General features: G+C 54.6%; 8 protein-coding genes across 8 annotated transcripts; 3 read left to right on the top strand and 5 right to left on the bottom strand.

Moving 5' to 3' along the window:
* Positions 1-1,886: 1,886 nt before the first annotated feature.
* On the bottom strand, positions 1,887-2,310 carry CGCA056_v011624 (uncharacterized protein; the record flags this gene model as incomplete). Its single annotated transcript, XM_037326870.1, has 2 exons — positions 1,887-2,195; positions 2,260-2,310. 2 exons carry the CDS (start codon positions 2,308-2,310, stop codon positions 1,887-1,889), a joined length of 360 nt encoding a protein of 119 aa, XP_037173809.1.
* Positions 2,311-3,836: 1,526 nt separating this feature from the next.
* spc19 (DASH complex subunit spc19) lies at positions 3,837-4,373 on the top strand (the record flags this gene model as incomplete). Its single annotated transcript, XM_037326869.1, has 1 exon — positions 3,837-4,373. One exon carries the CDS (start codon positions 3,837-3,839, stop codon positions 4,371-4,373), a length of 537 nt encoding a protein of 178 aa, XP_037174797.1.
* An 818-nt stretch (positions 4,374-5,191) lies between these two features.
* SHO1 (High osmolarity signaling protein SHO1) lies at positions 5,192-6,179 on the bottom strand (the record flags this gene model as incomplete). Its single annotated transcript, XM_037326868.1, has 3 exons — positions 5,192-5,677; positions 5,728-6,021; positions 6,084-6,179. The coding sequence occupies 3 exons, from the start codon at positions 6,177-6,179 to the stop codon at positions 5,192-5,194; spliced, it is 876 nt and encodes a 291-aa protein (XP_037173814.1).
* A 6,695-nt stretch (positions 6,180-12,874) lies between these two features.
* CGCA056_v011621 (uncharacterized protein) lies at positions 12,875-13,533 on the bottom strand (the record flags this gene model as incomplete). The annotated part of the gene is made up of 2 exons (XM_037326867.1): positions 12,875-13,278; positions 13,326-13,533. The coding sequence occupies 2 exons, from the start codon at positions 13,531-13,533 to the stop codon at positions 12,875-12,877; spliced, it is 612 nt and encodes a 203-aa protein (XP_037174355.1).
* Positions 13,534-15,782: 2,249 nt separating this feature from the next.
* avt5 (Vacuolar amino acid transporter 5) lies at positions 15,783-17,246 on the top strand (the record flags this gene model as incomplete). The annotated part of the gene is made up of 3 exons (XM_037326866.1): positions 15,783-16,313; positions 16,366-16,525; positions 16,573-17,246. The coding sequence occupies 3 exons, from the start codon at positions 15,783-15,785 to the stop codon at positions 17,244-17,246; spliced, it is 1,365 nt and encodes a 454-aa protein (XP_037173813.1).
* Positions 17,247-17,976: 730 nt separating this feature from the next.
* CGCA056_v011619 (Ribosomal protein S16) lies at positions 17,977-18,540 on the bottom strand (the record flags this gene model as incomplete). Its single annotated transcript, XM_037326865.1, has 3 exons — positions 17,977-18,075; positions 18,145-18,325; positions 18,464-18,540. 3 exons carry the CDS (start codon positions 18,538-18,540, stop codon positions 17,977-17,979), a joined length of 357 nt encoding a protein of 118 aa, XP_037174438.1.
* Positions 18,541-19,244: 704 nt separating this feature from the next.
* tdiE-4 (putative methyltransferase tdiE) lies at positions 19,245-20,408 on the top strand (the record flags this gene model as incomplete). Its single annotated transcript, XM_037326864.1, has 1 exon — positions 19,245-20,408. One exon carries the CDS (start codon positions 19,245-19,247, stop codon positions 20,406-20,408), a length of 1,164 nt encoding a protein of 387 aa, XP_037174437.1.
* A 1,538-nt stretch (positions 20,409-21,946) lies between these two features.
* On the bottom strand, positions 21,947-24,234 carry DAL4-0 (Allantoin permease; the record flags this gene model as incomplete). Its single annotated transcript, XM_037326863.1, has 10 exons — positions 21,947-22,415; positions 22,490-22,580; positions 22,647-22,779; positions 22,833-22,928; positions 22,989-23,252; positions 23,302-23,471; positions 23,524-23,629; positions 23,685-23,763; positions 23,820-23,877; positions 23,949-24,234. 10 exons carry the CDS (start codon positions 24,232-24,234, stop codon positions 21,947-21,949), a joined length of 1,752 nt encoding a protein of 583 aa, XP_037174450.1.
* Between the last annotated feature and the right edge of the window lie 321 nt (positions 24,235-24,555).

Below are 24,555 nucleotides of genomic sequence, written 5' to 3'. Positions count from 1 at the left end.
TCAACAGCATTGGGACATGGCAATAACACTCGGATCCAGCTTGCTACTGTCTTTCCCATTCTCTTCGCGTCAGTGGTTGGTCGCTTGACGTATGAAGCAGCGCGCTGGAAGCTGGAAAGGGGCACAACACTAGGCGCTCTTGAGCAATTTCAACTTCGGTCACTCAATATCGTCGGCGCTGCTTTAGTAGCAATATGGGCACTCTCTCCTTTGGGTACGCATTCCATTCTGAGAATGATGTCCTCACAAATCGTCCCCGAACCCACGCCAGCGAACATAATCTACTTCGACACCAATGCGAGAAGTCAGGCCGTAGAGTGGGCTCACTCGATGTCATTTTCGCATGCAACCTCCATGACAAGCTTTCGACCTATGTCTACGCTATACAACACTCTCGTTTCGATGCCTGGGGGGACCAAGGCGGATGCTATGGACATTTGGGGCAACGTTAAGATCCCTTTTCTGCAGCGCTTAGACACAGCCGACTGGATCCAGTTAGATCAAGGTCCAAACGCGACCGAATATTCTTCTTTGGCCGGGATCCCTCTCAATAACATCAGTGTCGGTAACACCCTATTTTCACTAGAGTCCAGCTACATCAGTTTGGATTGTTTGGATGTTGCAACTCTTACCCTGTATCTATCGGATGACGATTCATTGAAAGAGAGGGTGTTGAGTGAGGATTTATCAGTCCTTGCCGAGGTTGGTGGTGTGGACACGGATTTCACCAGATCAGCAAAACTACGTAATGGCACGTGGCATGGATATGATAATGACAAGGCCCATGTTGTTCAGGCACGAAGAGGATATTGAAGTTGAACCACCAAACCTTCTTCTTCAGGGCGTATTTCGCCCGAAATCAATGAACGCGGGGTGCTCTTTCAAAAGCCGCTGCAGGGTGACTCAGGAGTACGTCGAGTCTCGCGTCAACTGCTCACGTGCCGCCGCCACCGACAAGCATAACTGCACAGTTGTCGCTCAACGAAAGTCTCAGGAACAATATGCCCCAAGGGATATATCTCAATTATCATTCCCTGCCATCTTTGACTTTGTCTCTCGCGAGCTCCCCCTCTCTGTAGGGGGTTCCCCGGCTTTTAAGTCAGAGATCTCCCTATACCATCTCGCGGACCCTGGGCTTAGACAATTAAGGTCTGAGGATTATTGCCTTATGGAAAAGGTTACAGCCAAGGATTTGGGGACTCGCCTGAGCCAACTTCTTAACACTTACTTATTATTGAGCCAACTTTCGTTTGATATTGCAGAATGGAACGTGGAAAACGCAACAGCCGAAGCCAAGATTACGGTTGCCGCAGAAACGAGGATCCCTACCATCAAGTTCCAGGTCTCGGCGATCTGGTCAACACTATTCTTGGTTTCTAGTGTCGTGCTCTTTGCAGCTGGTATCTCAAGCGTTGTCTTCAAACATGGGACAACCGGACCGGAGGTTCTCGGTTACGCGTCTACTGTATTACGAGATTCGAGGTTCTTCGTTGTACCAAGAGAGCACAGATGGTTGGATGGTATAGAATTATCAAGAAAGATGAAGACAGAACGGCTGCGATTTGGTTCGATACAAGACCCGGGGGGAGGAGAACGACTGATTGGGGTTGGGCATCAGCAAAGCACATATCGATTAGCTAGGTAGACATATTCTTGATGCTGACATGAGGGCTCAGTGGTATATGAGTGTGGCATTCAGATACACATCTATTCTTGGATGATTTCAATCAATAATCATTTGTTGATGCCTGTAGCAAAATACTAGCGGCCCCATCAGGTATGCCGGTATAAAATCTTCTGACGCTTGATCCCTCCCTAAGCTTAATCCCCAAAGCGACATCTTAGTCTTGATGTTGAGGAAGCATTAAGTCTAGTCAATGGCATGCTCAACGGTTCCTCGAAAGGAACATGAACCGTCGCCCTTGAAGCGTATTCCTCGCCACAGGCTGCGGCTCCTTGATCTCGTCGATGGTATCAAACGATGCCACAGACTGCCTTGTGTCCCACCGCTCCAGATCTGGCCCATTCCTCCTTGCCGCATCGGCCTTCTTCTTCTTGCGGTGCTCTGAAAAGGCGATCAACGAGATGCCGACGAGCAGGAGTAGTGCCACAACAATGGCAATAGCTGTCGTCGCCGGGCCGCCCATGCGCATGTCGGAGCCCGAGTTGTGAGGTGGAGCGGCTGGGGAAGGTGTCTGTTGGGTGTCAGTTTCAAGCTTCAGACCACGACGCTTTCTAAGCGAGGAGAGCAGGGCTTACGCTTGAGGCAGCAGGAACCTCATCAGCACGTCTGACCATCTCGATAAACATTTTGAATTAGGTATTGTAGGGGTATCTTGCAAGAAAAAACGCCGTAGAAAGAGGAACAGGACTCCGATAGACCAAAGGTGCAAGAGAGACAAGTGATGTGGAGAGGAGAAGGTAGTGGAGCAGTATGCGAACTGCTGGGTTGGAGGCGATTAAAGTAGTATTCCTCAAATCCCATCAAACACAGCATGTTCGTCCCTGCGCATGTTTCACCGGGTGGGTGTCGTTCAAAACATTTCCCACCAACATCAGACGCCGTCCGTGATACCGCGAGGTGCAGCGGAGTAAGCAGCCTCCGGGCTGACCATGCATAGCACCTTTTGCATGTGTCCAACGTCTTCCCATCAATGCGGCTCTGTGTGGCAGCCCCTTATTGGAGACATGATTGGGCAGAAGTCGTGAGTGCAATGGGAAGGGTGCCGACGGGGAGGCTGCCGGCCCCCGAACGACAACGGTCAACCTAATCATCTAGAGGGAGGATAGGTCGGCGGCGAGAACGTTGGCTGGGTCCATGCGACCGGCCGAAGGAGCCGGCGTGCATGCGATGTTGAACTCAACTTGTCGGACCGAAATAACCGTTAAGCTTGAATATTTGACACAGAAAACAGGGTGTCGGTCGGTCTTTAGGTTGAGATAATTCCAACGTCCCGTCGCTGACTGCCCAACGGCTTTTTCGCAATCCGGACAAAACGGTGTCAGCAGACTTGTCCGAATACAGAGCGAGGCTTTCGCTTGGCAAGAGCTGAACTAATCAGAGGGAACCAGCTGTCGGCGCCATTAGGCAGAGCTTCTTGATGACAGCTGAAAGAGGCGGTCTCGCTTACATGATTCTTCGATGATTCGACTGATCAATGCCATGAAGGCAGGCTGCTTACCTACGCTCATCACATCGTAAGACTTCGACGCCCGCAGAAGCGGTGAAGACGACGGACGCTCCGGGAAGCATCGCCAACAGCCAGATCCATGCCTTTGCGAAAAGAACTTCATGCATGAGGCCTCTATTCCAGAAGCAGGACGCATGAAATTCCGCCAAGAAGGATGTCGGATTAGGCTCAGGTGAAGACCCCCCATCCCCATCCCACACCGAAGCTCACCTCCCTCACCTGTGGATGACAGGCTGGCCCGTGCACCGATAGTCAGGCACACCCATGTCCAGCCGTTCCTGCGATGGTGGGGCCCGGTAGACAACGTGGGAAAGAGACATTCGCAGTGGTCCACCCCGCCGATTCCCAAAACAAAGAGGAAGCCACCAAAACACTCAACACCACATCCGTCATCACCACGACATCCTCGCCAAAAGCATCAACGCGCAACATTCCTCAACCAGTGTCAGCCAGCGCCGCAACCTGCTCCCCCACCGACGTGAACGAACACAAACACCCTCCGTCACCAATCGATCGCAGACCACAAACCCCGCCAAAGCGGTCGGCCGTCACCAGAAAAGTAAACAAACCATCACGACGCAAACCCCTATCCAGCAACAACAAAACCACCGACCCTGCGCAAACGAACGGAAAACAAAAAACGATATGTCCGCCGCACAAAACGCAGAAACGTACGCAGACTGCGTCGCCTCCCTCCGCAACTCCCTCACCTACCTCCAATCCTCCGTCGAGACCCTCGACCAGGGCGTCTCCGACATGCCCCGCGTCGCCTCCGTCCTCCGCCCCACGCGCCACTTCGAGCTCATCCCGCAACCGACCCTCGCCGCCGCCGAGGCCTCCCTGCGCGACGAGATCGGGCCCTACATCGCCCTCCTGCTCGACCGCGCAGACGCCCAGATTGCTCGCCGCGAGCGCCGCATCGAGACCCTCAAGGCCCGCTGCGAGCTGCTCCAGGGCCGGCTGTCGCAGCCCAAGGACGGGGACGACGAGGACGGGTACGCGAAGAAGAAGGGCAAGGGCAAGGGCGTGGGAGGCAGGGGCAAGGCGCTCAACGGGGAGCGGGCGCTGCGGGCCAGGGCGGTGAGGCAGAGGAGGGAAGGGTTGGAGTACAGCGTTGAAAGGCTGGAGCTGGAGGTTTTGTCAAAGGAGAGGGAGTTGAGGAAGAGGTTGGACAAGGCTTGACAAGGGGGACACAGGTGTCGTGCCTCAGCTGGATCTTGGGATTGTGGGGGAGACGACGGACGCATGCGGAACGAAGAAAATGATACCCGATGACGAAGGTGGAGAGGCTACCCCAGACCCGTCCCGACGAACTGGATTTGGTCTGTGACTCCCGAAAGATGCGGCCCGATGAAAGGACACGGTCTCGGACGCCGAGTACATGACGTGAGAGTTTTAAGTTGGCGAGCCACATGTCTCGTGAGACTCTTTCAGCTCCTGTTGTGGCGAGGCTCCATCACCAAGCTGGATGTACTTTGCATGAGCCACACAGGCAGAGGCTGTTCTCCTCTAGATAGACATTTCGCAGGTAATCGCATGATGGAGGAGAGTCACGAATAATACTGTATAAGGATATGTGCAATTGCCATTTGTAAACGACAAGGGAACACCAACATGCATGGGTATCCCACCTGCGAGCTACCATAGCTATCCGAATGATCCGACCCGTTGCTCGTAACCCGTCCCAGAAAGCAGAAAAAAACAAGACACAGCCCCCTCTGCGTCGCGCGTCGGCAACATACACTAGGAGTACGGGGTTGGAAAGCCGGCACGCGTAAGTAGGCGGGTAGAAGTAAAAACAACAAGTAGAAGAAGAGAAAAGAGGCCGTTTCGGCGGATATACGAGTGCCGCCCGTGGCTCGAAAACAAGGCGGCGGTTTTTATCCCGGACAAAAGACCCTAATGTACTCCAACAAGCATTGAGCGCGAAAACCATCCCATGTCCCATATGGTCATTTTTTGCTCCCATCTCCAACGGCGAAATGAAATTCGTGAGCTCATCATAACAGGATCAGGTAGTTGCTGGGCGCAATACCCGTCTCGCCAGTCTCCTTGCGTGCTTGCCACCACCTTCCGCTCACATCGCTGACCTCCAGAATCTCGTGCTTGGAGAAGGAAATCTCGTTCGCATCGTCGGGGTTGGCCTCGTAGCTGTAGATGGCTTTCGCGCGGTACGGGTACTCGGTTGGTGGCACCACCTCCTGATCAGGAGTCTTTTGGGGGCCGGCACCGGGGGTGCTGAATGTTGGTGCCACGGCGGACTCGCGAGGCTGGGTGGAAATGCCCTGGACGGGGGATGGGTTCTCGAATCCGTTCAGTTGCGCCGAAGTGTACATTTGAGGAGGCTGCACCGAGGTGGAGGTCTCGGGACGGCCGCCGCCGTACATCATCTGCCTGTTTCCAGACTCCTTCTGGAGCGCGAAGGAGTCGAGGTAAGCGCGCGGCTTGGCGGAGGGGGCTGAGCCGAAGTAGAAGATCCAGACGATCTGCGCTCGGATTAGCAAAGCTTCTAGTGCACAGCAACAACGAAACATACGGTAACCATTGCCATCAAAATGAAACCAGCTCCAGCGGCCTGACGAGCTCCATTGGCGGAGTAGATGAGAGAGTGGATGGTGAGCGAGTTCAGAGCCAAGGCGGCGCCCAGGTATCCCGTGAGGGCGACATGGTAGGTCTGTGTCGTGTCGGATGCGACGACGACGAAGACACCGGCAATGAGGAAGAACATGTAGACAACGGTCCACCATGCGAAAGCGGGGAAGGATCCTGTGCTATTCGTGACTTGCGTTGTGGCGATGATGGAGCTGATGAATGCGATTATCCATGCAAGCTAAGGAGGGGTCAGCAAGAAGTTCACAAATTGAAACCAGAAGTTGTGCAGCGCAAACATACCATGGAGATGGAGACTGTGGCCAGGGCGAAGGGATCACCAATGATGTTTCCCAGATTAATGCCCTTTCTCCCGTACTGAACCCGTGATTGTTCCATTTTGCGCAACGATGGTGAATGCAGAGAACCGTAAGAGGGCATAAGGAAGACGTTCGGGGTTTGGTGGGGTGCAGAAATTAGATGCCTCGAGGCAAGTATCGAGGATTGGGTCTCGATTGAAGTGACGATTCAAAGATTGAACCTGGCAACTTCAAGGCGCTGCGACGTGGATAATCGTAGCAAACGGTTTTGTAGAATTGGCGAGACAGTGCTGATGTAGCGTGCTGTACGTAATTCGGATGCCGTAAGGGGGTTGTCGTGGCTGGCGGGAATGCAAGTCGTCGAAAAAGGAGTGACTGGTGGTTGGGCTCGTAGGCGAAATAAAAGAAAGAGTGCCGGGGATGTTGTCGGACGGTTTGCCGTTCAATGCGTCAGGGAGCGGAAGTGCTGAGCTGAGCTGAAGAAGGCAGCGAAGGAAGGCTGGATCAGATGAGGTAAAGGTAGGTCGTAGGTAAGGCGGGGGAGAATCTGTAATCTCGAATGCGAGTCGATCGTTTCAGAGGGTTGTCCAGCAAGGCAGCCTCTTTTCTAGGAAAGAAAAAGAGAATGAATGGTCGGAATCAAGTTGTCGAAAGGCGACGAGTCAAAGACAGCAGCAATGTGGTGCGGTCGTGAAGGTAAGGCAGGAAAGGGAGAAGGTAAGTCGAAGGAGTGAGGAATCGGATGAGAAAGGATGCAAGATGGGAAAAGACGACGGAGGTCGAGAGTCGAGCCGAATCGAGTCGAGACGAGACAAGCCGATGGAACGAACTGCGCACGGCGGGAAAGCAGGCGACAGTTGTAAGGGGCAGCGAGGCGACGGCGCAGCGCGGGAGGAGAGAACAGGGCGGGCGCTGTTGGTGTCTCTGGTGTCGGTCGAGCGAGTCGAGTGTGCGAAATGAAGGGCACCGACTAGCTGGCCCAAGAAGGAAGCAGGCGGCGTGGAAAGCGAGGCAGGAGAAGTGAGCCGGACCAGCAGACCAAACGAAGAAGAAGGCGTGGTGTGGCGTCGACTGTTGGTGCCGGCGTGGATTTTTTTAATCGCAAGAGAAGCTCAAGCCAGGCACTTTCACCGGTAGGCAGGTCGACTAATCGAGGAACCAAAAGGTCGACTAACGGGCGGGCTGGATTGGAGCTTGTGGTACCCGATCGCGCGTTGAGGTGCAATCCGCCCCTATTATTTTTTTCTTGCAGGCCGACGTCTCTATGCTTCGAGTCGCGCGTCGACTGCTGTGTTGAGGATAGGATGGGGTAAGGTAGGCTGAGCTATCCAGTCGTTAGGGAAGCCCAGGCAGGATGTGTTTGTCGGCGGCGCTACGAATACGCTACGTAGGATACGCGGCGTGTTTGGCGGGTATTTGTTATTGTTCGGCCTCAGTCGCGCAGGCGTCCTACTCGTTCTCGACGAGGGCGGCAACCAATGTCTTTCTTCCTCGCTCTTTCTCTCTCTAGTCGACAGTGAACGGCAGCCGTAAACCGTTGTCGGGGAATGGGTTGAAAGGAGTCCAGCGAGAGGGATGGACGGGGGGAGGGGAATGGAATTAAAAGAGGAGAGCGAGGAGAGACCTGGGCTCAGGTTGGCAGTTGGCAGACCGGGGAGCAGGAGCAGGTGCAGGGCCAATCCAGTCACAGTGAAGGTGGGAGACTTTGCAAGGGCAGCTGCAGGTCCCTGGGCCTTGTCAGCGTGCAGCGTGTCTATCGCCTGCTGCCATGTATCCGTCAGGAGGTAGCAATAAGGCCAGGTCAGGTCAGGTAGGAGGCTGTGCAGGCCAGAGAGTGCGTCCGGCGTGCGTGTGAGGTGCAGCAATGGAAGAGTGTATCTGTATGTTGCTACAGTACGTTGCAAAAGTACCACCATATTGTCCCTATTCCAGCTGCATTTCTCTCCCTGAATGTCGAATTTCCCAGTAGGCCAGGCATGCCTTTCCATCTGGTCTATAAGCCTCTGATCATCTATCTATACACTATATACAAAGTGTGCGCACGGCATAGTGGACGTGGACATTAATTAAATGAACGTGCAAGTGGAAACCCAAAACCAAGAGACGGGATCCAGACTCAATGAGACGCAGAGAACGTGGACTGGGGCCCATAATACGGGAAGCGAGACGAGCAGTGGCGATGGGACAGCCAGCAAGGCCAGCCGCAGCACCAAGCATCCCGTCAGCAGTGAGGTGGGAGCGTGCCTGGGCCCTTGTTTCCACTGTGGAAGGAGCACAGAAAAAAGAAGCGGGACCAGGCTGGCGTGTCGCACCCACGCTAGTCCGGAAGGAGCCAAATTTTAAATCGACTCGTCCAGGGTGTCCGATGGAGAGAAATCAATAAGAGCAGCAATCATTGCCAATGAATGCTGCTGTTCGAACATTCGGACGGACAGACACCTGTGACCACCACCTACGATCCTCGTTGCAGTGCGGAGGGCTTTGACGGGAAGGATGGGAGACCCGGCCTGGCTGCTCTGGCACACGCGGGTGCTGTCTGATGACCGACACCGTTTGAGCATCTCGAAATGGCACCGTGTGCTGTTGGAGACGGTACCTCACAGTGCAGGCGTGGAACGGTATCCGTGGACGGCACGTGCCTCGAGCAGATCCATCTCATTCCATTTCCAGTATCTACCTGGCCAGCAAGGAAGGTCTACCTCGTGGACAGGTCCTGCCTAGAACACCTTCTCTGATGGAGTAAAACGCGCTACCTAGTACACGACAGGAAGCACGCAACAAGAGAGGATCTCCCGCCAGTCCACAAGCAAAAGGCCCGGTGTCTTCTCACGATATCCACCACCTACCTACTTCAGGTACCTACCAGGTAAGGGCACCTCACCTTGCAGTGGTGCCCCAGAAACCGTTGGTCCCTGCCCCCCTGATTGCCATCGAGGCTAGGGTTTGAGATTTTTGGTCTTCTCTAGACTCTCTTGGTCGCTGGTTCCTGCAACGCATCCCACCACACCAACTGGACAACCACCACGGCATGACTCTGGTGATTGGCCACCATGCCCGCTAACCCCTGAATCAGACCCGCTCTTCGAGGCACGTTCCGGCGGGTGCTCTTACCTTAACTCACCTCTCTCAGTGTCTCCCTTCCCTTCAGGTTCAGCCCTGAAGCCTCGAGGTTCTGAGGCTGCCTGCACCGCACCGCTTGCCTTGCCTGGGCGGAGACTTGGCCAGACCTTTGGATCGTCCCTTCCACGTCGTCGACGACTTTCAGTTGCACCTGTTCATCATGGCAATCCATACCTATGGACTATCCGAACAGTTCGAATTCAAACTGGTTGACGTCTTAGTTTGCCTCGCATACCTGACCCCGGCTGCGAATGCGAATCGCCTTCACGACCAAACTGGAACCGCCCTCCCATCGTCTTCACATTCCACAGCAAAGTCGACACAGACAGGATGCAGGGGCGTCCTATCACTTTCCCGCCCGCCTCTCCTGCCGTTTCATCGCCAGCACACCTTCACCGCGTGAGCGGGCAGAGATCAGCATGCATTCGCCCGATGCGGTCGCTGACTGACCGGAATCTGAAGATGCTCAGCACAAAAACGACGGCCTGATGCGCTGAAGAGTCGTAACCGTGACGGGGGACATCCGATACCCACCTTTCAAGTCCCAACCCTCGGACCCTCACCCGTCCTCGAATCTTCGCACTTGCTTGTGGGTTCTGTCCACCCGGGCTTTGCGGCTCCTTTGACGACCGATTGTCCGTGTCGAGTCCGTCTGTCCATCTGTCCACTGAGGGCTGGCGAGAAAGGGTGCTGACAGCTGCAAATGCCACCACTTGATACCGTGCTGCTGCCAGCGCCCCTGTGATCGACTGGTTCACGCTCCGAGTCCTGCACTTGATACCGTTTGATATGCAGGAACGCGGCCGGTCTCCGCTGCCCGCGCTTGAGCTCGGTTCTGTCACCGCTGGATGACATCTGCGCTGCGACATCCGGCTTCTGCTCAATCAACTTGTTGACGGCGCCATTTACCCCGGCCTGGTTGGTGTCTGGTTGATCCTACAGCGAGACTAATCGCAGGCAGCGGTTGGCAGGTTGTGGTCTTGAACGCCCGAGACCACAGAAGCCGTAACACCATATGCCGCAGGCCATGTCTTTTCTCGCAGAACAAGCGCCCAACAACGAGATAATCAAGTACCGAAAATGCCTTAACCCCCGAAACATGGCTTGTCCAAGTGACACTAGCCTCCCAGCTTCTTCGAGGACACTTTCGAATCGTCATCGCTACCGATCATCCTCACCTTTGCCTCGTGATATTACTGCTGGTAGCATACGTGCAGCACCATCCAGAGCTTACCCTCCTCGGCCTGGGATGGACGCTGCTTTGACGATGAGCGCACAGCCCAGCCCAATGTCACTGACAGAACTTGACTCGCATTTTCTTCTTTCATCCCATGATTTCTCACCTATGCGTTCGCGAGTCTGGGGGGAACTCCGGAGATCATGTTGATCAGCACCCGACCAAACTACCGGTTGCGAAACACCTTGCTGATGGGCGACGAAGGAGCAACACCTTGACAACGCTTCTGGCAGAGCCTCATCCGCTGAACTCGCTCTGGAGATCTGGCTGTTCGCGGCCGACGGTGCTAGTCTCGGCCTCGCTTAACTCGACCTGGTCCAAATTTGGAAACCCTTTAACCGCGAAATTACACGCCGTCAGGCCGATCGCCGGGTCTCTCGGCGCTTCGTGCTGGTCGGCTTCTAGGTCACTACCTACCGGACCGGGCTTGAAGCATTCGCTCCCGCTGCACATCGACGGACCACAAAGCTGCCGGCGTCTCTGACAGAGTCCTTTTGCCTAGTCGCTGGAATTAAGGAAGAATTCGCGAACCGCGTCGCGCGCAAACTGTATTTGTGCTCATATGCTAGTGGTTCGCCGGCTCTGAGCCGCGGCGCACATGATGTTCGTGGTGTTCATGCAGCCCGAAGGTCCCGAGACCGTTCATGATTCAAATTCCCTAGGATCCACCCTATTACCGCGTTCGTGTCAACTGCAGCGCCAAGTCTCTGGTCAATATTTGACGTATCGAAGGATCTCATGAGCAGAGCATATGTACAATTACACGAAAAACGGCAGTTTCCAGCAACCTGCATTGTTACTCGTCAGCACGATAGGCATCTCGTGTGGCCTCTAAAATCTATGAATCGCCGCATTGATTGACACTGGCAATGCGGTTTGCGAATCACGGCTCCTGCAGAAAGACAACGAAGACACGGTCAGCACAGAGCACACTGTGTCTCTTAACAATTTCTACCACAGCCCCCTCCTGCAACCAACAACCCTGGCCCCGACCCCTGCAGCTCTCACGAACGACCAAGCTCAAGCGATGCTGCGCGCTCCATTGGACGACCCTCGCTTAGATCAAGTCAACCAGCGGTTGGCCTCGTCCCCTCTGCATGCGCCCAACGCCTCAGTGGCTTCTTCGTGTGGCTGACACGTCAGCAAGCTGGGGGGAAAATCAAGGAAACACCTGCTGATCCGGTAGTGAAGAACGCGGGGTAAATGGAATCCGTACAAATGCCGCCGTGGAGGCCAATCGTCTCGCGATCATGGCAAGTTATTCCACTTGGAAAAGAAAAGGCCGTCGTGCCGTGCCGCGGCAGCGGTTGTGCCGGCACGAACAATTAGCAACGCCACGTCGTCGCCTCGGAACCGAAGTTTGCCTCTGGCCAGACCTGCGCATCAACACCGTCATGTCATAATCATCCATCCGAGGGGAACATCAGCTTCGAGGGGCCAGGAGCCAATGCCAGCTAGGTCATCATCCGTGCCCACTGGTCACGGACGGCCTTTTCTGGTTGGGTAGATCAACCTTCTTCCGATTCTAGCACCCAATGCAACCCCAGGCGATCAGACGGCTTTTCTGTCACTTCACTCACTACTGCACACTCTCTAATCACCGCGGTCACGAATTTGGTGGCGACGAGGCCTCGTATTGTCGACTACCTCACTTGCTACGGGGCTTCATCTGTCAGCCATCGGCTGGGTGGTGGATGAGGGTTTGCTGAACTAGCGGCCGAGTCTATTTCAGCCCCAGTGGGGTGTCGACTTCAGTCATCAGTTCTGTAACTGGGAGAAACCTGCTTCTGAAACGCGGAGAGGCGAATCCCGTACAGACAGGCAAGCATCCTTGCCGACCATCCCGTCTGCACGACTGTTGCTCCGATGTGAGCGAGCATATTGACTTCCGTCTAAATTCTAACCTGCGTTGAGGTTCGGGCGGACAACGTCAGACCTTTCGGAGTCGTCGACCCTCAAGCTTCGGGATCGGAGTGGGTAATCTGAACCTTTCTCTGCTGGTCGCCGTCGGATACCACGTTATCCCGTCTACCGCCAAGAAAGCAGAAACTGCCTTTCGTCTCTTTCTCGGGTTTCGAGATGATCAGCAGCCGATACCGACAGAATGGCGCCATGAGTTAACGGTCTCTGAAGAGTGATGCGGTCCTACACTTGGTCTGCGGGAGACCGTGATAATATGACGGAATATCGACACAAGGTAGCCACTCTTTGTTTCATGCATGCTCGGCAGATGACCGCATTGCTCTGCAGGTGAAGGATCTGTGGTTGACACTGGCGGAGTTGAGGGTATATGTGCAGCCTCTTAAGCATACGCAAGCCCTTGCACTCTGGAACATGCCGTCTTCCGGTCCGCGAATGCTGTGAGGTGAACAAGGCTGCGTCGGTACCGGCAGGTGGAGATTGGATCCATCCGGGTCTCAAATGGCCGCCGCTTCCACCTTTTCCCGCTCCGCCCTCCGGACTCGGCGCTCTGCCCGCTCCACTCGGCCTTCCACATCAGCCACGAACTCAGAGGCGCCGAGGACACCTTGCTGATACCAATTCTTGAGAACCTCCTCGCTCCGCTCTCTGAGCTGTGCCATCTCAGCCTCTTGGGCGATCTGAGTTGCTTCGATACCGCGCATTCTCGGCACGAGAGACGCGAGGCTCGCACTCTGGGAAGGCTCGGGGATCGGGCAGTCGTTGACGGAGGTCAGTGAAGAGGCTGTCGCAGGAAATGAGGCTGCTGATGCAAGCACAGTTGCTTGGACTGCCTCGGGACCCAGCTGGATGGGGGGCTCGGATGGGTGCGGGGGTTGGAAGAGAGTCGGGTGTGAGTTGTCTAGCGGAGGTTAGTATTAAAACCTGCGGGGGAGATGCTCGTCGTACAAATCTTCATAAGCTCGCCATAGACGCGGATGCGGGAGAGAAGATGGTTGAATCGCCGCTCGAGATCCTCGAGGCCGTCGACAGCGGAGTCGGCGTTCAGGGACGGCGGCGCGGCGGTCGGGCCGTACAGGAGGTGCTCGATGCGCAAGAGACGAGACTCGAGCAGCGATATGGTCGAGAGTGTCGTGGTATCCAGCGAGGAGTCCATCTCGGTACGCGGTACGCGCGTTGTCGCGTCGGGGGTCGAAGTTTGGTTTGGCTCGTTCTCAGGGAGGGGTGTCTGGTGGATTGCAGGTGACCACTGCCGGGTAGTAGACGGTATGGTGGCAGGTATGGATTATGAACGCTCAAGAGGAATGGTCGCGAGGCCGAGTTCACAGAATCTCGATCGAGGTCTGCTGCGATGGTGTCTAGCGCAGTAAGGCTGATGTTTGTTAGTGGCTGAAGTTTGCTGTCGCGAGTTCATCCAAGGTGCCGCGGATGGGGGGCCAGGTGATGTGTGGCTTGTGACTGCCCAAGACCAGGTTGGGGGCTCCTCCTTTGACTTTCCAGGTCCAAGTTGCTTTTGATGGCGCCAAGCTATATTGACTAAGGGTAATTCCGGGGGTGAACGCTAAGAATGGGGCCTGCCCTGTCGTTCCTGCCCGCCCCCCGTTTGTCGGGTCTTGTGGCGGACAGTGGGCGGACAGTCGGAGAGTGCAGTGTGCGTGGTGCCTCGTGGCCTCCTGTAGCGGCCCCTGGCTGGACCTGTTGCAGGTGAGGTCGAGCCTGCCCGAGGAGCGAGACAGCGCCAACGCCTGCGTGTCCACTGGCGGCGCAGCAGCAGCAGCAGCAGCGCAGGTACGTAAGGCAGGACCTTTGTACCTAATCATTACAGACGGGAGGGTAAAGCGGGAGGTAATTAAAGAAGTAGCCGTTTGCCCACTCGGGGGGCTCCGGTTTTGTTACCTAAAATTAACCAAATCAACGACAATTCAACCTGGCCTGAGTGGCCTCTTTCGCTGTATGACCCTCGTCTCCCAAGCCCGACTGATGTTACGCAACAAACTGGATAGCTGTCCATAATTAATACCTTTAAACTTGTCGTTTATTCGGCGGGAACCCCAGGGTGCTTGCTGCCGTTGCATCTTTCCTGCTGTTCAGTTCAGGCCAGGTCAGACCAGGTCAGAACCGCAGAACAGGACACCAGACGGAGGGGAACACAACCTTTCTGCTGTCAAAAAGTCAGTCTCGCGCAACTCACGCTCGTCCTCGTCTGCCGGCGACAGCGAGGAGCGAGAGACCAAGAGTCAGGCTTTTTGCCTCTGACTGGCCGTCGCAAAAGTTAGCCAGCAGGAAACCAACACGACGTGCGACGACGGCGACGCCTCGAAGAAGCCAACGAGCCGCCGCTCTCGACAAACCCGACTCGCTCACCCTCTCACGTATCGCGATCAACCCACGGGAATACCGACTCCAGCCACAGCCTGCGTCGCCCGCTGGCCTGCCCGCCCATCCCATCCTTCTGCCGCGACATCGAATTACTCGGTCGCTGCGTCCCGACACGCTGAACCCTGCGAGGTTTGTCCCGGTAGGGCGACCAGACATTTCGAGAGAATTGCAGGAAAGCACGTCACAGCTGCCTTGCCTCCCTCCACTGCACACCCTCACGTCACGCCTTCTTTTTCTCCGCTCTCCGACTGCTGAGCAAGCCGCCTGCCCGTCTGCGACAGAGACGCCGGGAACCCGAGCAGGACCGCATTTTCTTCGTTTTTTTTTTAACCTGCCATTTCCCATACCGTTTTTGCTGGTTCGACAATCTCAAGCCCCCGGATCGCTACGCTGATTGTCTGCTGGTTGTCATTGCCGAAGTGGACATCTTTTATCTAATCTCGCCGTATCCGGCTTCCTCTTTTGGCCGGCACTTTTCATCTGGACAGAACTCGCTTTGGCGATTTTGCGACTTGCGACTGCCAACCATCTTTCAGCCGCACACGCAGTCCACTAGAGACGACGCATTCTGGCGACGATCGACCTCGAAACGAACCCAACCGACGAACGAAATACCCGGCACGCAGTACTATGCCGAATTACTCAAGTATCTCTGATGGAAACGCAAATTCAATTGCGTCTGGAAGCTCCGGCGAAATGTCACGGTACGCCGAACCCCCCCCCCCCCCCGGCCCGGATGTCAGATCCGAGAATAGGCAGGGCTATGCGAGAAGAGGAACACTTTGCTGACGGTGATGTTGCGCGCAGACCACGCCGAAGACATGGAAGGGAGGGAGGAGGCCAGGCCTCGATGATAAGCAGTGTCATCAACCTGCTGAATACTAGTATGTGCTGTCGCGTGAGCCCGCGGAGATTGCGTTTTCGAGCATGTGCGGGGTGACGGTGGTACACGGCTGACAGGCGCGATGAACAGTTGTCGGTGCGGGAACGTTGGCGATGCCCTCGGTGGTGTCGCATATGGGTATAATGCTTGGTGTGTTTCTAATAATCTGGTCTGGCATCACTGCCTCCTTCGGTCTCTACCTGCAGTCTCGCTGCGCCCGATACCTCGACCGCGGATCGTCGTCCTTCTTTGCGATATCCAAAATTACCTACCCGAACGCCGCCATCCTCTTCGATACGGCCATTGCGATCAAATGCTTCGGTGTCGGCGTCTCCTACATGATCATCATCGGCGACCTGATGCCCAAGGTCTGCTTGGGGCTGTTCAGCGGCTTGGCGGAAACTAGGCCGTACTTGGGAGAGAGAAACTTCTACATCACGCTGTTTATGCTTGTCATCATTCCGCTGAGTTTCCTCAAGCGGTTGGATTCGCTCAAGTACACCAGCGTGGTTGCGCTGGTGTCGATTGGCTACTTGATTGTGCTCGTCGTCTACCACTTTGCCGACAGCCCGCTCAAGGACACCAGCGACATCCGGGTTGTGAAGCCTGAGAGCACCGTAGCAGTGCTCAGTACTCTGCCTGTTGTGGTGTTTGCATATACATGCCACCAGAACGTACGTCATTCGAAGCAGGAATTGCCTCTTGGTTTTTGCTAATCAGGTGCAGATGTTTGCCATTATCAACGAAATCAAGGACAACTCTCCTGGGAGCATTATCGGCGTCGTCGGCTCCAGCATTGGCTCTGCCGCTAGCATCTACATCCTCGTGGCTATAACCGGCTACCTTACTTTCGGCAACGCCGTTACAGGCAACATTATCCAAATGTGTAAGTGATCGCGTGCTCACACCCCGAGTCATTTCTGACGTATTTAGACTCTACAACTGTCGCGTCTTACATCGGACAGCTGGCCATCGTGGTCCTCGTCACGTTCTCTGTTCCCTTGCAGGTTCATCCCTGCCGCGCTTCCATCGATGCCATTTTGAAGTGGCGCCCCAACCGTAGCTCGGGTGCCAACGGCCGCTCGACTTCGCCTGGAGGCCGCCCTCTTCTGCCATCTTCGGCGTCTGTCCGCTCCGACCACGGGTCTACTTCTTCCATGAGCGACATTCGCTTTGCGATCCTGACCAGCGTTATTCTCATTCTTGCTTATATTACCGCCTTGTCGGTTCACAACCTCGAGAGAGTGCTTGCCTATGTCGGCAGTACTGGCTCCACCAGCATCAGCTTCATCCTGCCGGGTCTGTTCTACTACAAGATCAGTGACCCGGACAGTGTGCACCAGCAGCGTCTCCACAAGGAGGATGACGACGCCGATATTCCTTCAGACGAGGAGGATGAAACTACCATGATTAACAGCATTGCCAGTCTCGGCAGCGCAGCTAGCGTTGTCGTCAACCCCCGCAAGTGGAACCGCAAGTGGCGCTGGGATCTCGAACACATTGAGCAGGACTTGCTCCGCAAGCTTGCGCTGTCACTCGCTGTCTACGGCGTATGCGTCATGGTTGTGTGCCTTATCATGAACATTGTCTTCCACGCGTCGCATTGAGAAAAGAAGACTTTGCCCCATCGAAACACAAGAGTTTAGAGGAAGAGTTGTTTTGGATGATACGAATGCCCTTACACGGCCGCTTGGGATAGACATTGCGGCGGGAATTTCCCACGGGAACTCGTCACGCATTCTCGGAGTTGGTTGGTTTGCTTGTTTCCTTTGCCCGCTTCACGGGGGTGTCATGCCCTTCTTTAACCCCTTACCAGCGCGGTAGCTGCATTGTGGGCGTTACTCGAATTCGCACCTCACGTCTAATTCATTTCTCGACGTCTTGTTGTAAGAGATAATTTAGGATAAGACAGGCCAACCGAATAGCCACGGGCGGTCCTCAGTAGCGCATAAAATGGCTTCAATGGAGTGACATTTTGGTCTTTTTACAATCCTAATGTTGTACAATGAAAGTGACGTATCCTGGATGAGGCCTGGATCGTGCCACATGATGTGTCGGGAAGCTCATCTGAAGCTTCCGCCTTGGCGCCTCTTCGCCACTGTCTCCGTCGACAAAGTTTGCCATCATCTGATGGTGCTCTGATATTCGTACATTTTTTGGATTCTCGGCGTTTCTGTTATTAAATGCCAAGCAGCCCTCCGATCAACTTTCAGACAAGCCGTCTTCCTCCTTGCGGCAGCCTCGCCGTGGCAAACATCGCGTGTTTCGTTGCGAATTGACCACCGTCACTGATGTTGGTTCATCTCCCGCTTCCTCTCAAGATCGTATCTGGGTGCTTTATGATGACGGCGTTTGAACGGGCTCCTTGAGGGATTTGGCAGCAGTCGCAGTGTTGGGTTCGCCGTTGGCTCTGTATTTTGGCTCGAGGATTCCGACCTATCGCGAGTAGTAGGGTCAGCATCATGTCTCAACACCCGCGTCGTAGACATTGGGCACAGTCCGTACCATTGACAGCAATCTCCAAACTGTGTCGGTCGGTTGCGCGCCGACACCGATCCAGTAGCGTGCACGCAGCGAGTCGAGGCGGATCTCCTTGTGCGGCTTCGTCGTGGCGTCGTAGGGGTCTTGTCTGGGGATGGGGTCGTAGGTGCCGATGACCTCCATGGGCTTGCTGTTACGGGCGGTTCTGCAGGGAGCAGGTTAGACTCTGCGCAATGCTTCATTTATCTCCTCCCCAGCTCCACTGCCATCATCATCCTCCACCTCCAGGCGCGCGGGTTGTTCTGATGCGCAAAAGATTGGCGGGGTGTTTGAGGAAGCGTACCTGGCCTGAGAAACAACAATGTTGTAAAAGGGCTGGTTGACGCGCCCGAAGCGTGCAAGTCTTATCCGGACAACCATATCGGCGGTGTGTATGTGCGAGGGCCTCGGGGCGCTTTCGTTTCGTCTCGTTCGTCAATCGTCGTCGGTGTCGTCGCGAGCGTGAGATGATGGCCGTAGAGCCTCCATGTCCGAGTCCCCGGAGCGTGGGAATTTTTGGTCCGGAAGGCTACGTTCTTCCGGCGCCGATGCAGCCGCCGTGTCCACAGCCGCGGGGCGTGGGTGACGCTAGGACCCGAGAGAGGCATGGTCCCGCCGATGCGGATAAGCGTTCCAGGGATAATATTCGCCAGCCAGGCCACTCCAAAAATGTACCTCCCTCTCTGTCTCTCCCCGTCTGCTTTTCTAATCCTTACTCGGGCGGCGGGGTGTCTGGCTTTCGCGCAACGCAGCCTGCCTGGGCCCCAGGACCCCGGGAGGAGGGCCCGCGGGCGAACTGGCGGTGGCGTTATGGCGGGGATGTTCCCAGGACTCGGTAGGTGGGACGATGGGCCATCCTCGCTCCGTTCTCTCTCCCCTCCCTCCTCTCGTCGTTCCCCTTTCTTCATGAACTATCGGTCTTTTTTTTGCGTGGTTTCCGGCGCGCGCACCGGCCTTTCGTCCTACCAGACCGTCCCCTCCTTTAGCGGCTTCGTCTCAACCAGACGGCCCCGCCCCCGGCGTACGATTCATACGCCTTGCTGCTAGCTTTGTACCCCTCCAATAGTCCTTCTAGAAAAAAAAGGATGTCCGGCCACTTTTGGCAGACCGTCAACGACGATGCCCCGCCGCCGGCGCCGGTCTTTGGAGAGGGGGGAGGGCGCGCACAGTCCGACCCGGAAGAACCCACGGATTACTACTCGCTGGCCTCTCGGCGGGCCGGCACAACACAGCGCTCGCGGCCGACAAGCGCAAGCGCACCGGAAAACGCGGTCGCAGCCGCCGCGGCGGAGTACCCGGACTACTACGCCGATGACACGACGGTGGCCATCGAGCGGGATGCACCGGACGCGCTCCTCCAGGCCACCATCCTGAACTACCGCCGCGAGAACGGGCGGACGTACCACCGTCTGTCGGACGGCAAGTACCCGTTCCCGAACGACGCCCTGGAGCAGGAGAGGCTGGACATTGTGAGCCACCTCTGGATGCTGACGTTTGACGGGGCGTTTTGCCTGTGTCCAAAGAACGAGGGGGCCAGACGGGTGTTGGACCTCGGCACGGGGACGGGGACGTGGGCGCTGGACTACGCGGACGAGTTCCCGCAGGCGACCGTCGTCGGGGTCGACCTGAGCCCCATCCAGCCGATCTACGTGCCGCCGAACTGCCACTTTGAGGTGGATGATTTGGAAAAGGAGTGGACGTGGAAGGAGCCGTTTGATTTCATCTTTGCGCGGAACATGATTGGGTGTTTTGCGAACTGGAGGGAGATCATCGCGCAGGCGTACAAGAGCCTCGAGCCGGGCGGGTACTTTGAGATACACGACTCGGAGTATCCTATCAAGTGCGACGACGGGACGCTCACGGAGGACATGCCGCTGAGCAAGTGGACGCGGATGATTACGGACGCGTGCGAGAAGCTGGGGCGCAGCCTGGCGATCACGCATACCTTTGCGGACATGATGGAGGAGGCCGGGTTCGAGGGGGTGGTGAAGAAGAAGATCAAGTTCCCCGTTAGCCCGTGGCCTGAGGACCCGAAGCTGAAGGAGATGGGGCTGTGGGTGCAGGCTTCGCTATTGCCTGGGTTAGAGGGGATGAGCCTGGCGCTGTTCACGAGGGTTCTGGAGTGGAAGATGTCGGAGACTATTGTGTTTTGCTCACATGTGAGGAGAGATGTGAAGAATTTGGGGCTGCATGGCTATTGGGATGGGTATGCGATATATGGGAGGAAACCATTAGATGCCCCGAGCTAGCAAGAAAGGCTACTTTCTCAGCTGAAGACCGACTGACCTTGTTGAATTGTAGATGGAAGTGAGACAGTCGTTAAGGTGTTTTAAAAATTAAGCTTTCACGCGGAGACCTTTCATTATTCTGGGCACATATATCGTATAAATGGCTTTGTCCTTGATCTACCTTTCAATTTCTGCTTTCCGCATTCAAGTAGTTTCTCCCTAGCACTGCCCTATCTTCAGTCTCACGTATAACTCACACCCTTCCTACAGTGCATCTCGTCAAATCTACCAAGACAGTGGTTGCGCCGGCTTTTCACCGATTCCCCTCGCTACCAGGCAAGCTTCGAAACGCCACTTGGGATTTTGCGACCCGTCCCACAAACGATCGCGGCACAAGTGATCGCGGCGTTCATTACTTCTCCTTCTTCTCCGCCTTCCAAGAACATTTTCCGATACCAGATGAATACGGTCAAAATGTCATCCCGCCGGCACCCGAACGGCCATGCCAAACTCTAGGGACACCGCTGCCACTAAACAGCTCTTCCCTTCACCCCTGGACCGTGCAGAATCAGTCAACATACGCCATAGATATGGGACTATGGACTGCATGCAAAGAGTCTAGAGCAGCAATGCTTCGCCGCTACAGACCTGACAACTGGCTCAGTACCTACGACGAAATGAAGAAATTCTACTTGGACATGCGACGGTGCACACACACCAGGATTCCCCCACGGGAGGAAAGGCCTGATTCCGGGATGCCTGCAACGTTCATCGCCAAGACCGGTGGCGAAGAACAGTGCTTCACAGTCCTTCCGATGTGAGATCTTATTTACATATAACCGTGGGTTGCAATCCGGACATACAACCGTGGGGTTGCAGTCCGGATTTTCAACTCCTGATTGAAGATATGCCATTCTCGGCAATGCGGAAAGGTTTCAGAGGCGTACGTCACCTGGCTATAGACTTTGATCCTTCATGGACTGCTGAGGGACTACGAGCGTCCGAAAGCTTTGCTGAAGGTGACGAGCTCGAGGGAGAAGAATGAGCGAGACCTCCGACACTGGGTGATGTATGGGGCTTTATTGAACGCTGTGACGGATGTTGAACATCTCGGAAAAACAATAATGTGGCTTGTAGAGCATCGTCTTCGTCGTCGGAATCCTCCAGTGCTTCAAAAGTGGCAGCACGAACGTCTCTCGACTTATCCAGATTACGATCAACCCGTCTTTCATTCGACTGCGTGTACGTACTCCGCCGTTTCTGAAATATTCCATGACTCCTTCTGGGCCTACAATCAGCAAGTTGAAAATTGTGTTTGGGCATTTCTCGTGGAATTAGAGAGGGTTGGTAAGCGGCGGGTGGCCCTTCAGGAGGGGATCGGTGAAGACGAGGTTGTCTTACAAACATGCAGAGTTCTTGCTTGCGAGCAGGACCAATGAAATACCCAGAGTCAGCAGGTTTTATGAAGCTTTAACTGTATTTACTGGGTCGGCATGCTGTATGACACAGGCGATACGAATAACACAGAACTTTGCTTCAGTACCATTTCTCACATTCATCTAAGCCTTTACACCCTTGGTATCCGCTCCATTATTGTTCTCCTCATCCTTGGTGTCCAGTACTTCTTTTCCGTTGACTACTGGAGTCACCAGAAGATGCGCCGGGAACATTCTGTCCCCAGGAAAGAACCCCTCTGTGTGGCGCAAGAACTCCCATGTCTTAGGCTGATCGTCCCGCTGCGGAGGGTAAACCCTGACTGGCCATATTTGGCAACTGATATAGTATAGAACGCCCGCCGTGACAGTTGATAGGAGAAAGCCCATGTTGTAGATGCGGACGGCCGCGAGTCCGATTGAACCAGGGTGGAGGTTTCCAGACACCCCTGGCAAGACCAGAAGAACGGCCGCCGCCCATGATCCAAAGGCGCGTAAGTTGAATCCCTTGAAGTAAAAGTAAGGAGAGTCGGAGCTCGTTGAGTACAACGATGGGACGTGGATGTTGCCGTTGCGGATGAGCCAGTAGTCGACACTGAACACGTACATGTCAGATAACTCAAATTGTCAAGGCTCAGCGGAAGAAACAAAGAATCGGGGTACACTTACATCATACATGCTACGATAGGGCAAATGAAGCAAAGATATGAGCCTAAGAAAGTGAGGAACGACGCGGCGGAGTAAGTGAGCTTCCACGGGACTGTGGAGTAAGTTAGCCATCCACTTCAGAATCCTCCTTGTATCTTTGGCATAGTATTAAGCTTACCACAAACCCAAACCAGAACGAAGCAAAGGATCTGGCCGCGGACGATGGTGAAGTACTTGGGGAACATTCCCGCAAGATCGCTTCCAACAGGAATTGAGTTACTACTCAGGTTGGTGGCGAATGTTGCAAAAGCCTAGAAGAACATTCAACGAGTGACCATTTCCGGCTTCAATCAGAAGCCCTTACCTGTATACCAGCGGCTAGGAAAACCAAAGTTCTAGCCCCTGGACCCCAATACTTGTCAAGTACGCTGGAGTAGAAGTCCCACAGATTCCAGTATGCCTAGGAAGTAATTAATAAATCAACAACCAATTCTGAAGAGAGTCTCGCTGTGTGACCCACTTCTCCGAATTGCTTGTAGCCCGCGGCCGTGATGACCATGCCCATGAAGGTGACTAGTGGCTTGCTAATCACCAGACCTATAGGCATGGGGATTGTCTGACTCGGCCGGCTCCCATAGCGAGAGAGGTCAGCAATGTTGACCAGTGGTGGTATCACATTAGACACAATCGTGTTGAGGGCTTTCATGAAGGACCATCCAAGAGCTGCCCCTGTTGCAGCTTCCGTGGTGCTAAGGCCCTGAAAATCAGCTCCGTGGCTAGAGATCTAAATAATGTGAGCGTTTAAGGCGTCTCGCGCAACGGGCTTTACTCACCAATGCCCATATCATAGTCGCTATCAAGCCAATTGGGGCAAGGACTGATTTAATCCTAAAGACGATGTTGATCTTGCTCGGATGGACAAAAGCAAACGGAAGTTGTAGCAACCACAATATCCCGAAGGCTAGGAGATTCGACGATGTGATCCCGGCCGTTGCTGGTAGATCTGGTACACGATGAGAACAGGCCGCTGTAAGTATATCAATAGGGAAACCTACGGTTAGGAATGTCCGTCCACCTGTGTCCGAACAGACAGCGGAGCATTACAGCCATGAACTGGCTAGCATACAAAGTCTGAATGGCGGTGTAAAGAACAGCCACGATCTAGTTTACGCCATCAGTTACTGTCGTGATGAACCCAGGTATTGTGATATCTCACCCCTCGAATGCCAATGTACGCAAGAGAACCATAGATTCCTGCTGAAGACCGAACAATCGTAGGAAACCCTACATGATACCTGTGGTGTTCATTAAGTGATCTAAGCATCCATAGAAGTGGGCTCGAAGTTCTCACCAGGTTGCCCCTCGAGAGTTCAAGTACAGCAGAACAGCAACCATGACAGAGACGATGACTAGAAAGAATCCACGCGTTAGAGCCGACGATAACACATGGATTGCTTGAGGTCTTTAGATAGTAAATTACTGGATGCAATCAAAATCGTCCACCAATTGAGGCCAATGGCGTACAGACTGGCACCGACATTGTAGGTGGTAGGCGAAAATGCGATGCTGAACTGAAAGGCAAAGAACGACCACGAGTTCCAAGTCCGCTGTTCGGGGGTTGTTGGATCAAGGTCCTTGTTCGACCAGCGGCCGAACTTGCCTTCCGTGGATTCTGGTTTGGAGTTGTTGAGTTGGATTGCTTCTCTGAATTCCCGGGGCGAACTTGGGATTCGATCTGCGATGCTGGCTAGATTACGAAATTCCATTGTAAAAAAAAGGTTGATTGCGATGATTGTCTAATAATTTCTCACTGCCGACCAACATGCACAGAGTATAAGTCGTTGCTCAAGAAAGTGGCCAAATCGGATGTGATTGTCAACACTTTTGCTGTCTGGGCGGATAGTGATAACAGGACAATAGCAGTAAGCACGAATATGACGACGCGGATGACGACGATGATAAGATAACGATGGTAACGACGGTAATAACGACAACAATGATAATAGGGATAATTATCAGGGGATCGTCTTTAAATGTAGCTTATAGGTAGTGGTCCGCCCAGTTAGCTGGAAGTGTTCGCCCGGTAG

Source organism: Colletotrichum aenigma (assembly GCF_013390185.1).
Source record: "Colletotrichum aenigma strain Cg56 chromosome Unknown KSG_Cg56_contig08, whole genome shotgun sequence".
Lineage (NCBI taxonomy): Eukaryota > Fungi > Ascomycota > Sordariomycetes > Glomerellales > Glomerellaceae > Colletotrichum > Colletotrichum aenigma.
This window is presented reverse-complemented; position numbering and strand designations above follow the sequence as displayed.